The following is a 14,837-nucleotide window of genomic DNA, read 5'->3' on the forward strand; positions in this document are numbered from 1 at the left end:
GTAAATATTGAAATTATAACAAAACTAAATGTAGTAAATGTAGACTTCATTAAATTATGACATGATTGGCTACATGTTATTGGTAAGCTACTATCTAGTCTGACATGGCAAAAGCTTAGTTCTGGATATCTTGCATAGCCAACTGAAAGAACATAATAGGGGAGGTTTAACTACAGTTAAGTGGTCGTTTATGAGAATAGTAGTGCTTTTATATATATATATATATATATATATATATATATATAGGCATATATATATATATATATATATAGGCATATATATATATATATATATATATATATATATATATATATAGGGAGCGCCAAATTAGAAGTTCGCCCCGGGGGGGGGGAGGTCGCTACGCCTCTGTCAGTCGGCCTTTTTTTTTACTGCTGCCAGAAAAATTAAAAAGCAAGGGCATTTCGGTTAGTTCGCGAAATGGCTGCATTTCGGGACTTTGACTAGGCAAAATGTCAACGCGGTATTAGAGCGCTATCAGAGCTGGGAAACACGATCTTAACAAAATGGCAGCTGCCGTTACTACTGTATACGTTTGCCCTTTTTATTGTGTAGGCTTTTACTTTGTATTATACACGTCTATTTTTATAAATTGCTGTTCAGGTCATTCATCATACAGATTCTTTTCAACTAAAACACCGTATGAATGGGTTCACAAATCTAAAAGCCTCACAACTGTAGATGAATGGTACTATTTACCAGAGCTGAAAGGGTCAAGTTGCTCAGCTGTTCATGCAAACGCCGTATTGAGACATGGTGCTCGATTTCCAGGTTTAGATGACGTTCATGAAATATCTAACATTCACGAAAAACTGTTAGTTTCACTAGAGCCTGATGTTAATCCAAACCTATACAACTGGATTAATAAATTTCCATCCAATAACAACAAAGCACTCTCACACTTGGGAGAAGAAGAGCAAGAAGCCCTTGGTAAAAGAATTGCCCAGAAGCTAACTTCTCTTCTTGCTGATGAAGACTTAAGTAGTTTCAGATTTATTGTTTCTAGCCAAGAAAGAACAAAACAAAGTGCATCATCATTTTATGAAGGATTAACCAATGTGTTGAACAAAGAAGAGGATATAGAAGATGAATTTGATTCAGAAGTTAATGATGAATTATTAAGATTTTTTAATCTTTGTGAAAAGTATGTTTTTGCTGTTGAAAAAAATAAAACAGCCCATAAAGAATATTACAGTTTTCTCCAAAGTGATCAAGTAAATGAAATCAGAAATAAAATTCACAAAAAACTGAACATGAAAGATGATGTACTAACTACAGGTAAGGTAGTGTATTACAGTATTACTAATTATTAACTAACATTATTTAATGTCTTATATTATAGGTCTATTTAATATATTAGATTGCTTAGCTGTACCTAAATATGAGGGTATAGCTTACTGACATATGGAATGATATATATATGGTATAGTGTTGGAGCTCTTGTCACCTTTGAAAATGTGTAAAGAGATGCTGAAGAAAATTATGTTCTTTTTATAATGTTAGGGCATTTAGTATGATTTAGAAGCTTGTAATTGTTTTTTTTTACATTCTTGTTTTATTTATTAATAATGGGATGGCATGTTTGGATACAACTGCTAACCCAGAAGTCTCTAGTTCAGATCTTGGACTTCAGTCATTAGACATCCCTGAGTCAACCCAGCTCTGATGAGTACCTGATTCACATTAGAGAAAGTAAAGGCAGCTGGGCATAGTGCTGGTCACACTATCCCTTCATTAGCTGAGGTCTCATAAACAGGTGTACTCTACTTGATCTGCCCCTTAAATTCTATAACTTACCATAACATGGTGTTGAAGATAAAGATATTGAAAAACTTTATATTTCAGGAAATGTAAGGCTTATTTATTTAATGTGTGGTTATGAAATGGCAGCCTTTAAGGAATCCCCATGGTGCTCTTTGCTGGATGAAAGTGATATGGAGATTTTAGAATATTTGGGAGATCTAAAGGTATATACTAACATTTATAATTAGATTAAAAGATTTTAAATAATTTTATAAAGAAACCAGCATACACAGCCTCTGCTTAATTATTCTATTAAATTTTAAAATATAACCCTCTGAAAACATGGTTGTAATGTATGTTAGTTTGTAACAAGTCTATGTATATCATATTGTTTTGAATTCTTTTTCTAATGGAACTGTATAAATCTATTAGACTCAAACATTGGTATAATTTTATTTTAAAGTATTCTCAAATGTTACATTATTGATAATAGTTGTAATAATGTTTTGTATACTTAAAATTGAAATTATTTTACAGCACTATTTCAAAAATGGCTATGGATACAATATAACATGTCAGCAAAGCTGCCCTTTGGTGTCAGAGATTTTTCTTACAATGGATGAAGTTATCAATGACATTGAAAACTCCGACAGCGAAGATGAACAGGATGAGTAAGTAGGAAGTGTCTCTGTTATAGTTTAATCCCTAATGGTATTCAAAATAGGCCATGCAGGCTTAAAATGTTTTTTTTGTGTTAAATATGACCCTGTTAACCATACCCACCAATTATGTGCCCTAAGACTATTATTTCTCTTTCTTTTACAGATATATTGTTGGGCAATTTGCATTTGGTCATGCTGAAACCTTGGGGCCTCTTTACTGTGCTCTTGGTTTGTTCAAGGACCAAGAGGGATTAAGAGCTGATAACTTTGATAAACGTCCTGATCACAAGTTTCGTACTAGTGAAATCTTGCCTTTCTCTGCAAATATTGTATTTGTTCTTTATGAGTGTGTACCAGAGGAATTAGGAGAAGATGAAGAGATAGAAGAAGCTGACTATTATCTGAAAATGTTCATCAATGAAAAACCTCATGTCATACCAGGCTGTGAAAAGCTTTACTGCCCCTACAAGCAAGTCCGACAATACTATCGAAAACTTGTAGATGAATGTGACTTTAAGGGTATCTGTAAGAGATCTGCAGAGCGAGATGAGTTATAAAGCTTTGTGTTACATTTTTTTTTAGTGTTTATACTTTTGGTAACTTTTTTAAAACATGGGTTTTATTTTTTACACTTTTGTTTAATTAACACTCTGAGATACAAGTTTTTTTATTTCTTGCATTTAATTTATATATTTGTGTTCAAGCTGATTATATAAACATGTTCATACATTTAAAAATAATCAGTAAAGTGTTAATTTAAAAAAATCTTTTAAGTATTAGCACTTTTAGTTGTGCTTTTTGATTTAGTATTTTCCCTAAGGTTATTAGTTATATACTTTATTTTCTTAACATTGAAAGTTTAATGAATGCAGGAACAAATTGGTACATGTACCATAAAGTATTAGAAATTCTAGTAGTGGTACTGCTGCATAGTGAAAGTTTGGTGCTGGTAAAAATGATGTTTATCTAATTTGCTGGTTGTGTTCAGTTTGTATAGATGTCACTGTGTGATAAAGTTGGTAACGAAATAATTTTACATGTTCAGGATGAATGGTTAAGTTGCTGCTGGTAAGATGCCTATGACAGTTTGTTCTTTAAACTAATAGCAGCCAGTGGCTGTGAAGTTTGATTCAAACATGCAATTAGATTAAAGGAAATGTTACAATATAGATCTAAATGTTACACATTGGTTTCAGGATGAAATGCTTAAAAGGGCATTTTTTAATGGACAGTGAAAAAAGCAATTTTAATACTAACTATGATAAATATTGTTTTTAACATTTTTAAAATCCTTTTAACCACCAATCAGTTCCTGTACCTATAATTATGTTACTATAACTAAAACTTACATCCATTTGCCTTAATGAATGGAATATATTTGAAACTTATATCTCTAGAGCCACAATTTTTATAGTAAAAATATATAATAGATTACACTACACAAATCCTTAGCATGAACCTTCCAAATTCAATTAATTGTTGTCCAATATTTTAACTTTTTGTTGTAGTTTGTAGTCATCCACTTATTTTGTTTTATTATTGAAAATTGGTTTTACCAAAAGATTGTACTAGTACAATGAAACTTGGATGCAGAAAATTTATTTTGTTCTAGTCTGTATGTCCATCACAACTTTAAAAGGTAACTAACTCTTATTTATATTTTGTTACTTTGTTAAAGTATACTCATGTGGGTTTAGTAGAGTATAGTTGTTTTAGTGCTATCCATTACAAACCTAAAAACAGCCTTGATGTGCACCTTTTGAATATCTCATCTTTTTTCCTTTTTTGTTGACATTTTATAATTAGTTGGTAAATAAATTGTTTAAAAAACAAACAGTGTTGTTCATTTTATAGCAGCTAAAATACATAAAAGAGTTATTTAAAATATGAATCTAGGTTAATTATCCTTAACCTGTTTTTGCTCCACCTGACACTTTCAAACCATATTGTGAATATTCCCAAGAGCACTTTCAATTTATGGAATAAAAATTTTGGGACGAAAATCTTTACAGCAATAACACTGACAATTTCATTAATACACCATTTACACAGATTACAAAGAAAAAGTCTTATTACAACCTTTTTATTTTGCAACGCCTTTTGTACCTCAATTTTGACCCACTTATATTGCGTTTCATTCAAACTTTACAGATACTTTCTTCTTTGTGGACAATGCATGAATATCATTTTTAAAATTTGATTAGAGAAAGTGAAAATTTACTATAATAAAATTAAAAGGGTAGCCAATATATATTAGATTCAAATATTAGCCAGCCATAGCTTGATCCGAGGGCCATTGTGAGTGAACTGTCACTTCAAGTTTGGATTATTTCACAATGGAGTTGACTCTAAGCTAAGTTAACTATCTATAGTAGAACACAAGCTATGCAAAATATTTAGTCTTAATAGGCATGAAAAGTCTACGCAATCATACTAAATTTTTGAAAGTCTTAAAAAATATGGCAACCGATAAAATTACAGTTATATTTGTAAAAATTAAAGCCGTTTGGGAGCCATTATATGTTTGTATTGGTTATAAGCCGTTGAAAAGCCGTTTAGAACTATTTTATAAATTACATATTCAAATATTTTCAAAAACTGACTTCTTCTTCTCCTTGAAGTTAACCGGAATGGCCATGGAGAGTAAAACAATAAAAGTTAGAATTTCTTTTACTATTTCTAATGAAACCAGAAGTAATTTTTTTTTATAAAATATTCAATTTTGGTGGAAAAATATGCTTTCTGGCAACAAAAATTTGAACCATTTGGAACCAGCTTTTCAAGTCTTTTAGTGTCATCCATGACAAGAGTTTACCATCTTAGAGCTGAGTGAAGTTAGTAAAGGCTATTAGTATTAGTAGCAGATAAAAGTTTTAAAATGATTTGAGACTAAGCGGAGGTAACAAGATTAAGAACTAGCCATCACTTTATCAGTTGTCGTCTGTGAATTGCAGTTGCTTTCATCATTCATGCCCCAGAACGGCCATGTGTGTTGCAAAAGGGCAGATAATTGGCTTTCAGAGATCTTGAGCTAATGATTGTGTTGTAAAGCAAAAATATTTAGTAGAAGCTTTATGAATTACTAAACAAAAAATAAATATAACAAAACCTTTTTAACTAATAATAATCATTAAAAAGTTTTAAAAAACCCACGTTTTCTGATTGAACTAAAAAGTAGAAAATAAATACTATACATCACAATAATGCAAGCGATCACTCTACTATAAGCGATGAAAAACGTGGGGCGCCGAAGTAAAAGTTATATTACTATTGATTAGATAATACTATTGACTTTATTAGGGAGCTTGTAGAGAGTCAACAGTATTAGAAACTGTAAGAAAATCATGGCGCCCCACGTTTTTCATCGCTTATAGTAGAGTGATCGCTTGCATTATTGTGATGTATAGTATTTATTTTCTACTTTTTAGTTCAATCAGAAAACGTGGGTTTTTTTAAACTTTTTTAATGATTATTATTTTCTACTTTTTAGTCTTTGTCTGTTTGTTTGCATTGAAATCTTGCTATCGATTTTATCTTTTCACTTTTTTTTGGGTAAACGAAGACAACTCGTAAAAAACGAGAGACCCTTTCTTCTTCGGTCTCAATCGCAAGTGAATGATTGTTAGAGGTTAGTTGATAGCGGTTAGGACGAGGGCTGGTTACTGACTAGAACACATAGATTTGAACCCGTGTCCAGTGGGATAGCAATCGTGTGCCCAACCACTCGACCATATCGTCTCCCCCAAACTGGCCACCAGTGGTAATAGTTACCTCCTGTAAGTTTAAAGTCGGTTCAAACTAAATTATCTGCCCCTAAGCCTGTCGCGACGTGGGATCGTTTGCTTCACTGCGCGCGGCAAGAGAGAGGCGGGCTACGCGTCGCTAGTTTTTTTTCTAATGGCTCGCAGAGGAGAATTATATATATAGATTATATAGCGGTCTAAAATGCTCAATAAAATGTTTCCATTGATCAATTTAGTAATAATAACAATTGAATATTCTATGGTCATCCAAAAGAAAGCTTCCCTGAAAATTTCAGCGCGCTAGCTAACTGGGAAGTGCCAGAAATTTCGATCGCAAGATTTGATTGGAGAAACAAACAAACAAACAAACAGAGAAAGCAAGTTAAAGAAAACGTGGGAATAAAATAACATGCTTTTAATTGCACTGAAAATAAAACTACTTACTTTCATAAAAAGGCAATGTTCGCTAAAATATGTAAAAGATCTCATGAGCGACCTAAGCTTTTATGATAGAAAGAAAACTAGTTTTATTTTCCTATTTTCAGTGCAGTTATTTGAAAGGTTTTTAATATTTGTGTTATTTGACTTCTGTTGCTAGTTTTTAATTTGAGGCTGTGTCATGATAGTTTAATATAATAATATGCATACATTTTTACAGATTTCCATGTGTTGTCAGAAATAAGATTTAACATAGTTAACAGAACATTAAAAATAGCTGCTAAATTTGTGACACACCTTAATCCCTTGTTTCTTTACAACAATATTCACAGGATTTAATTTTGCTAGCTAAATAAAATTTAGTTGTGTCAAAATAAAGCCTGAAGAAATGGTTGTGTACTAAACATTTATAAAGCTGATGGGTACTAAACATTTATATCTGATGGGGCATCTGAAAGAAAAATTAACACTAACTCTTAACTTAAAGCTTGAAATGAACCTGGAAGGATGTTTACAACTGTTATACAAGGCACATTAATATATTTCAGTAAAAAAAAAACAACAAATATTTTTGTTTTATTAGATATTTTTTTATTTATATTATATTGTGTTATAACATTTGGTAGGTTTTTACATCAACAAACAAATAATTCTTTAGAAAGTGTTGTTAGGATACTGTGTGGGAAATTGGGATTGATGATTGCTGTTATTTGAAAATTGTGGTGGTGGATATGTGGGGAAAAACTGTGGGGGTGGAGGGTATGAAGTAAAAAATTGGGGTTGTGGTGCTGGTGGAGGTGGAACATTCATTCCTGAGAAACATGCTCTAGGCCCATTGTTGAAAACTCCAGGGATAGACTTCCAATCAGGCATTTGACCAAAATGTGCAGGTGGATACATTTGTCTAAAGTTCGGTGGGGGAACAGACATGTCAGGTAATGGTGGCCCTGAAATTATAAGACGTTTTAATCTCTTTAATAATTTTAAAAAGGGAGAAAATTTAGAAACACTATACATGGATCAATATTAAATAAATGTTTTTAAGTTTACCAAAAATAAATGAAAAAAAAACTTACTGTTTGGGGGCCAAGAAGTAGGATTATAGACATGTGACTTGTTCCCAAAGGGATTTTTGTTAAGATCACCTTGTAACAAGCCTGGGGTCTGATCACTTGGTAACCGTGCTGCTGAACATGAAAAAACATGAGTTTCAATACAAAGAAATAAAAGAAAACAAAAGATTTTAAGATATTGTGGTATACCTGGGGTGAGTAAGGATTAAACATTCATATTATACAATTTTCATATGATAAGGCTTACCTTGATTCCTATCCACAAAAGCTTTTTTTCTGAAAGATAAATAACTTTAATGAATATAATAATTTATTCAATAGCTTTATGATCTGCCAGTCCATCACATCCAATGGGTGATCTATGGGGGGTCTTTAAATGTCAAAGGTACCAGTTTGTTGGAGGGAAGGGGCAAGGGTAAAATATGAAGTCTTATATTTTGTAAGTATTTTTTCCTTTGCTGTTCATCTGTCTGCTTTACTAAGTTTTGTGGGGAGGTAAATGGCAGTGAGAGAAATGCCAGAGACTTGATGACTTTAAACAAACTCTATTAAGCTTAATTCTATTAAGATTCACAAGTGACTGATTCTCATCAGTAAATATAGACTCATTCAATTGGTTGCTTTGATTCATTGCATATTGAGTGTTTTTTCGTTTGCCTTTTTCTTGATTAGAATATAATAGCTGATTATCATACATGAAACTAAATAAAGTTTTTGCAAATATAAAAACAATCAACCAACTTCTAGCAAGATTGTGAGTAAGGAAATAAATTTTAATATTGTGTAAATTGTAAACAGAAATAAAAGAAAATGATAAGAATATTGTTTTCTAACCTTTTTTTCTTTGAACACATTTGCCTTGGTGTTTCATCACTTTGGCCTTCAATGCCACGAGCTTTATTTCGCTGGCGTTGCTTTGCTTTTTTTTCTTCTTCATCATCAGAAAACTCTATTTGCTATAAAGAAGAATATTTCATTTAAAATAAAATAATGAATAAATAGAAACAAAATACTTAAAATATATGGAGCCAAAACGTTTACAGAATTTTTTAAAAAGTGTTAGTCTTACTGTTGGAGGAGGTTCATTATCATATTCCCATGACGCATCATTATATTTTAATCTGAAATATAGGATTTGATGCCATACTAATTACTTAAAACAATTTACATTTTTAGATTATCCCTTTTAAAAATATAAAGCACTTTTAAAAAACTAAATGACTCACTTTTTTAGCTCGGATATAAAAACATATTTTGTCAAATTATCTGCTTTAGGTGCATAAAAAACTTCATCCCCTATGTGTATATTTCTTTCTTCAATATCTTCAGGACGGTTGAATCTTACTGAATAAAAAGGACGCTCCACTGTTCCAAAAGTTTCAAAGATCTATAAGAAAAAATAATTCTTTGTATTAAAAAAATGTAATGCCATTAAACAGAGTAATCACTGAAGCAAAGTTATCTCTTTGTAGTCCTATGCAGCCACTATCACCAGAAAATTTACTTTGGTGGTATAAGTATTCGTGAAAGCTGTGTATTACATTTATTTACACATAGTAACTCTGGTAACAAAGTTTTGAAGATATCAACAGAAGCAAAAAATAGTAAGTTTTATTTAAGTAGTTTTCTTTTAAAGACATTATTAGTGAATAGATTTGAATTTATTTCTGCCTTGGGTTAAAGAGCTTTAAGAATAATTTCTTAATATAAGTTTCCTAAGATATTTTAAATACCTAAAATATTTTTAATAACAAACTTAGTAAATACCAATCCTAAAGGTTGTCTCCCTTTTAAAAACAACACAGTGTCATCATATAGGGCTGGGCTGTCAAACTTTGCTTTCACAACAACTGTAAGTGTAAGACATAAATTTAAATAAAAATTTCAGGAAAGCATTTTGAAAAAAAAAAAAAACTAATTTAAAAAACTCATCTAAAAGGGTTCTATAATGTTTAAGAAAAAAAGCATACCTAATACATCAACTATACCAGACACAGCTCCCACAAGCTCAAGAGATACCTCTTCACCAGGGGAGATTGTAAGGTACTCAATTGGTGGTAACTCCTAACAATAACAATAGCAAACTTTTTTAATACAGTAAATTCTAAGTAATATAAAAACTTCTAGGCATGTAAAGCTGTACAGCTACATAAATGCAATGGGCATCAAACAAATGATTATAACTTGTCAAACTACCCACCTGGGGTAAATACAATGGGCATCAAACAAATGATTATAACTTGTCAAACTACCCACCTGGGGTAAATACAATGGGCATCAAACAAATGATTATAACTTGTCAAACTACCCACCTGGGGTAAATACAATGGGCATCAAACAAATGATTATAACTTGTCAAACTACCCACCTGGGGTAAATACAATGGGCATTAAACAAACGATTATAACTTGTCAAACTACCCACCTGGGGTAAAACTTCTCCCTCAGTCCTGGTAATTGCGCACTTGGGAGTGGGCAAGATCTCTGTTGGCTTTTCTACACTGCCTCACATTTTAATAAACAAAATAGGTCAATAAAAAGTTTGGGAACATTCAAACTGAGATTTTTTAAAATTATTTCTTATTACTTAATATTTCTAAGGATAATAAGTTTTACTGGGAGTCAATTTTGTTACCTGCATTTAATGATTAACTTTGTCTAACACAATTTATAATTAAAACAAGTTTAAATGTATAAATAAACTTAACCTGTGTTACAGGGGATTTTAATTTTATTCAACAATTAAAATATATAGGCCTACATATACTTACACTTGAGGTTGTAGAAGCTCCTCACCATCAGAATCACTAGAGCTACTATCACTGTACACCACAATAGCACCACTACGGTAGATCACACATGAACTATCATAATCATTATCTACTACTTCTTTCTTTATTTCAATTACTTCTTGACCATTAATGTCTTGTAAGGCATTTTCTACATTGGTATTTTCTATAGGATGTTTTTTTTGGGCGTCACTAATAAGGTCTGCTACACGACTACCATTGGTGATTTCCTGAGTTTCTACTGAAGAATCTATTTTTTCTGTATCTGTCCCATGTGTGTCTTCTGTAAGACCTGTTTTATAGGTGACTTCTGCAGAATCTGTTTTACTAGTTTCTTTAAGATCTAGTCCATGTACGTCTTTTGTGGGATCAGTAATATTAGTGACTTCTGTAAGGTCTGTTATCAGTGTGTCTTCTGTGGACTCAGCAATATTGGTGTCTTCTGTGGACTCAGCAATATTGGTGTCTTCTGTGAGATCAGTAATATTTGTATCTTCTGTAAGGTCTGTTCTCTTTGTGTCTTTTGTGGTATCAGTAATATTAGTTTCTTCTGTGGGTTCAGTAATATTAGTATCTTCTGTAAGGTCTGTTCTCTGTGTGTCTTCTGTGGATTCAGCAGTATTAGTGTCTTCTGTGGGATCAGCAATATTGGTGTCTTCTGTGGGTTCAGCAATATTGGTGTCTTCTGTGGGTTCAGCAATATTGGTGTCTTCTGTGGGATCAGTAATATTGGTGTCTTCTGTGGGATCAGTAATATTTGAATCTTCTGTAAGGTCTGTTCTCTGTGTGTCGTCTGTGGGATCAGTAATATTGGTGTCTTCTGTGGGATCAGTAATATTGGTGTCTTCTGTGGGAATAGTAATATTTGAATCTTCTGTAAGACTCAGTTCATGTGTATTTCTTCTTGTGGAATCAGTAATATTAGCATCTTCTACAAGATTTTTTACAATGAGACCATCTTTAGGATCTATTACTTGAACTTCACCGGTAATGTTTTTTACATTGTTATAGCAGGTAACAAGAGATGTCAAGTTCTCTTCAGAAGAATCTGGAAACTGGTTGTCATTTTTAGTATTTGGTGTAAGAAAGTTTTGAGCACCATTTATTTCACAGACAACTGTAACATAATCTGATTCAATAGTAGAATCTGCATAGTCATCAGTTTTAAGAACTTGATCTTTTACAGCTATACAGCTGTCTTGTGTTGACTCTGTTTCTTGGGTCACTCTGGTAGGATGTACCAAATGGCTTTCCTTTGTAGGGCCAGTCATGCTATAATTATTAAACCAAAAGTAAATTATAGTTATTAATTGTGTAAGATATGATATACTAAAATTAAGCCAATCTTTTAATTTAGTTTTTTTGGTTAATTATTTAAACATTATTATTTCAGGTAATTACTATTCCACAAACTGTACTTACTTCTAACCTATTATAATTATTACAGAATACAACACATCTGACTTCTCCAGCTTCTTGTTAGCTAAGGACTTTTAATATTAAATCAAATATTGGACTCTTTGAATCAAATGAATAACATCTTTAAATGACAAGTTACACCCCCCCCCCTCCGAATGATAGTGGTGGGATGTTTCTCCAGTTGACAAAAAAAACAAAAAAACTAGCATAGTATGTGATTTTTGGAATAATGAAAATGTGCATTAAAATAAACTTGAATATAACATTTTTAAATTCTTCAGGGCTTTAAATATTTTTTATTAGGAACTTATTTGTTCACTCTTTAAAAATGTTTATAGGCCTATAATATTAAATAACACTTCACTAATGATTTTGATGTCTACTCATAAATTAAAAGCAGTTTCATAATAAATAGAACTACCATTTCAGTTCTTAATTATTTTTAAAATTTCTAGTTTAGTGATTTAGACTACTAGCATACCCGTTGCAAGTAGGCTGCGTTGTATGAAAGCCCTAAGTGTACATTAATCACCTTGGCGACTATTCTCTGAGCCACAGGTTACACTACTCTGCAGGGAGCAACCCTTGGTGGTTGGGTTTTGAGTTTAGTCATCAAATGTAGTAGCACACGAATATAGGCACCACAGATTTATTTTTTAAATATTGTAACTTTTAATAAATTTATTAAGGGGCCCAGGCCTAATATTAAAAATTAAAAGAAAATTTAAGGCCGATTATAGCTGGAAAAAGATACGCATGCGCAATGGAGAGAAACTACGACTTGGTGGTGATGTTTTCGATGGTACTACACATGCGTGTGTTTACAACCCCAGAACCCTAGCCTTAACCCTAACTCAGCTATTAAGGTCACTGCGCATGCGCAGAACTATCTTTTGCCGACCAAGTGGGACGCTGGGGCGAAAAATCTTTTACCGAGTAGTCACTTCAAAAATTTAATGTAGGCCCGATTTCTGGACATGGTCTAAGTAAAGTGTAATCATTTTCAATTCACTCAATTCCAATAGATAGTCTAACTAATATCACAGCATGTTAGTTTACGTGTTGTTATACATGTCAAAACATTGAGCTAGAGTTTCAGTTTAACACGACATTACCTATGATCGATAAAATACGCTGACTAATGCCACTGGCGTACTTTCCTAAGGTAGAAAGAATTAAATTGTGGGTGGCACTGTTACTGTTAAATAAACTGATCAAGTTATCTAATGAAAACGATAAGTCTAAAGCTTAGGCCTACATTAACTACTAACTAGTGTTAAGCATTTCACAGATATATACTAACTACTACTACGTACTACTTACTAGTAGTAATTATAATCTAGGCTTATTTATTTTAATTTTAGCCTAATATCATTATTATACAATTTTTACTAGGCGAACTTACTTAATAATAATTTATAACTTAAGCTTAATTAACAATTAATATTTAATTAAGGGCAAAGGCAGTGAGGATGATTATAGATACCAGTGTCCGATAATGGAATCATCTTTAAAATAGGGGTGCTGGGTTGTTAGTAGTATTGTAATCTCGACTAATTTTATGGTTAGAAATTAGGGTTAGGCGTATGGTTGGACCAGTGTTGGGGTTAGGGACAGGGTTAGCATTGACTATTGACATTAGCCAGCCATGGGTGTATTTAGTTAGCTACCAGTAACCTAACACCCCTTTTTTTAAAGAAGATTCCATTATCAGACACCAGTGTAAACTACTGTAAACATTCTCCCGGCAGTGAATTATTGAATTGACAAGTAAAAATAAAATCAAAAGACAGATTTAGAAAATTTAGATCTATAATTTCAAATAAGCTGAAAGGCAGGGAAGCTGTTACTCCTTTTGATGTGGTACAACCAAACACTTAGCTTAATAAATTTTTACAAGAACTTTAAGTAGTTCAATAGAGCCCCTCCCCCCCCCCCCCCCCCCCCCCCCCCCAACTAGGCCTACAAATCCGTTTTCACTTTTCTAAAATTTAGGTGATATTTTTTATTTTAGTAAAATTTTTACTCAAAACTATTTCATACCTTTTTATTATTTTGAATCCAGTCTAATAGATCTACCTTTTTTATATCTAGATCTGTTTTTATTTTATTTAGTATTTTTTTAGTTCTAGAATTAGATCTAAGTCTAGATCTAGATCTAGATCTAGATACTTTATTTATTGTAGTGATACAACACACACAACACGAAGCATGCTGTTTATTTTTGTTTGCCAGATCAAAATTTATTAAAAAGAGAAAAATTCGAAATTTTAAAGATTTTAATAAACTTTGAGAATAGGCCTAGATATCATTATCTACGTTAATTTATTTTTAAATTCATGTTATTATTTTAGTGCTTCAAAATATTTGACTATTAGGCTACAGAGTATTTAAAAATAAACTTAGTATTTTTTGTGATAGAATTGAAATTTGTAATATTACAAACCAATTAGCGTATGCTAAAAAAAAGTATTTTATGTTGTTTTTGTTGTTGTGAATTGCTTATACCGTCTAATGGTGAGGAAATAAACATCGGATTCAAATTGGTGAACAACTAGAATACTATAACTAAAATAACTTATCCATATTCTATTGCACTCTTTAAAAAGAACGTATGCGCCATAACGCTCACGTGAAAGCCCGGGTAGCCAAATAGTACAGAGCGCGCCTGATTCGATTTAGTGAGCAACCCAATTGTATCCATAGCCTATCTCACTCTTTAAAACAAACGTAGACGCCATAGTGCTCCCGAGAGAGCCCGGGGCGCCTAATTGCCATCCTGTCGGCAGAGTTTCTTCCAGGCGTCTCTACGAAAAAAGTCTACCGCCCCCCGATAATTTCAAGTGCCCCGGAGAAAAAAGTCTGGAAGAAACACTGCCTGTCGGAGCGCCTGAGGACGCCTCTGATTCGATATAGTCAACGATGATTGATGTTCATCGTGTCTTTAATGTAT

At 32.3% G+C, this 14,837-nt stretch overlaps 2 protein-coding genes across 3 annotated transcripts; one reads left to right on the forward strand and one right to left on the reverse strand.

Moving 5' to 3' along the window:
- The first annotated feature begins 507 nt into the window (after positions 1-507).
- LOC131946897 (multiple inositol polyphosphate phosphatase 1) lies at positions 508-4,257 on the forward strand. Its single transcript, XM_059307896.1, has 4 exons — positions 508-1,296; positions 1,864-1,985; positions 2,299-2,432; positions 2,587-4,257. Exons 1-4 carry the CDS (start codon positions 525-527, stop codon positions 2,978-2,980), a joined length of 1,422 nt encoding a protein of 473 aa, XP_059163879.1. The 5' UTR covers positions 508-524; the 3' UTR covers positions 2,981-4,257.
- Positions 4,258-7,182: 2,925 nt separating this feature from the next.
- On the reverse strand, positions 7,183-14,121 carry LOC131946903 (H/ACA ribonucleoprotein complex non-core subunit NAF1). 2 transcript variants are annotated; one of them, XM_059307905.1, is made up of 11 exons: positions 13,928-14,121; positions 10,448-11,737; positions 10,102-10,177; positions 9,648-9,741; positions 9,445-9,527; positions 8,904-9,064; positions 8,747-8,798; positions 8,512-8,633; positions 7,925-7,953; positions 7,681-7,788; positions 7,183-7,551 (listed from the first exon to the last, which is right to left on the reverse strand). In XM_059307905.1, exons 2-11 carry the CDS (start codon positions 11,734-11,736, stop codon positions 7,259-7,261), a joined length of 2,307 nt encoding a protein of 768 aa, XP_059163888.1. In that variant the 5' UTR covers position 11,737; positions 13,928-14,121; the 3' UTR covers positions 7,183-7,258. The 2 variants fall into 2 exon arrangements, with proteins under 2 accessions (XP_059163888.1, XP_059163886.1); XM_059307903.1 differs by having other exon boundaries at positions 7,681-7,791.
- Positions 14,122-14,837: the final 716 nt, after the last annotated feature.

This window comes from Physella acuta, unplaced genomic scaffold (assembly GCF_028476545.2).
Source record: "Physella acuta isolate Inbredline_101_S28 unplaced genomic scaffold, ASM2847654v3 ptg000574l, whole genome shotgun sequence".
In the NCBI taxonomy this organism is placed as follows: domain Eukaryota; kingdom Metazoa; phylum Mollusca; class Gastropoda; family Physidae; genus Physella; species Physella acuta.

What these genes read in the sequence shown, in the direction of transcription:
- LOC131946903 (XM_059307903.1), bottom strand. Translation starts at nt 11,736, where the DNA reads ATGACTGGCCCTACAAAGGAAAGCCATTTGGTACATCCTACCAGAGTG. An exon ending in GAGCTTCTACAACCTCAAGT is followed by an intron (nt 10,178 to 10,447) that starts GTAAGTATATGT and finishes AATGTGAGGCAG; the next exon opens with TGTAGAAAAGCCAACAGAGA. An exon ending in TGGTATAGTTGATGTATTAG is followed by an intron (nt 9,528 to 9,647) that starts GTATGCTTTTTT and finishes TTACACTTACAG; the next exon opens with TTGTTGTGAAAGCAAAGTTT.
- LOC131946897 (XM_059307896.1), top strand. Translation starts at nt 525, where the DNA reads ATGGCAGCTGCCGTTACTACTGTATACGTTTGCCCTTTTTATTGTGTA. An exon ending in AGATGATGTACTAACTACAG is followed by an intron (nt 1,297 to 1,863) that starts GTAAGGTAGTGT and finishes TTTATATTTCAG; the next exon opens with GAAATGTAAGGCTTATTTAT. An exon ending in AATATTTGGGAGATCTAAAG is followed by an intron (nt 1,986 to 2,298) that starts GTATATACTAAC and finishes ATTATTTTACAG; the next exon opens with CACTATTTCAAAAATGGCTA.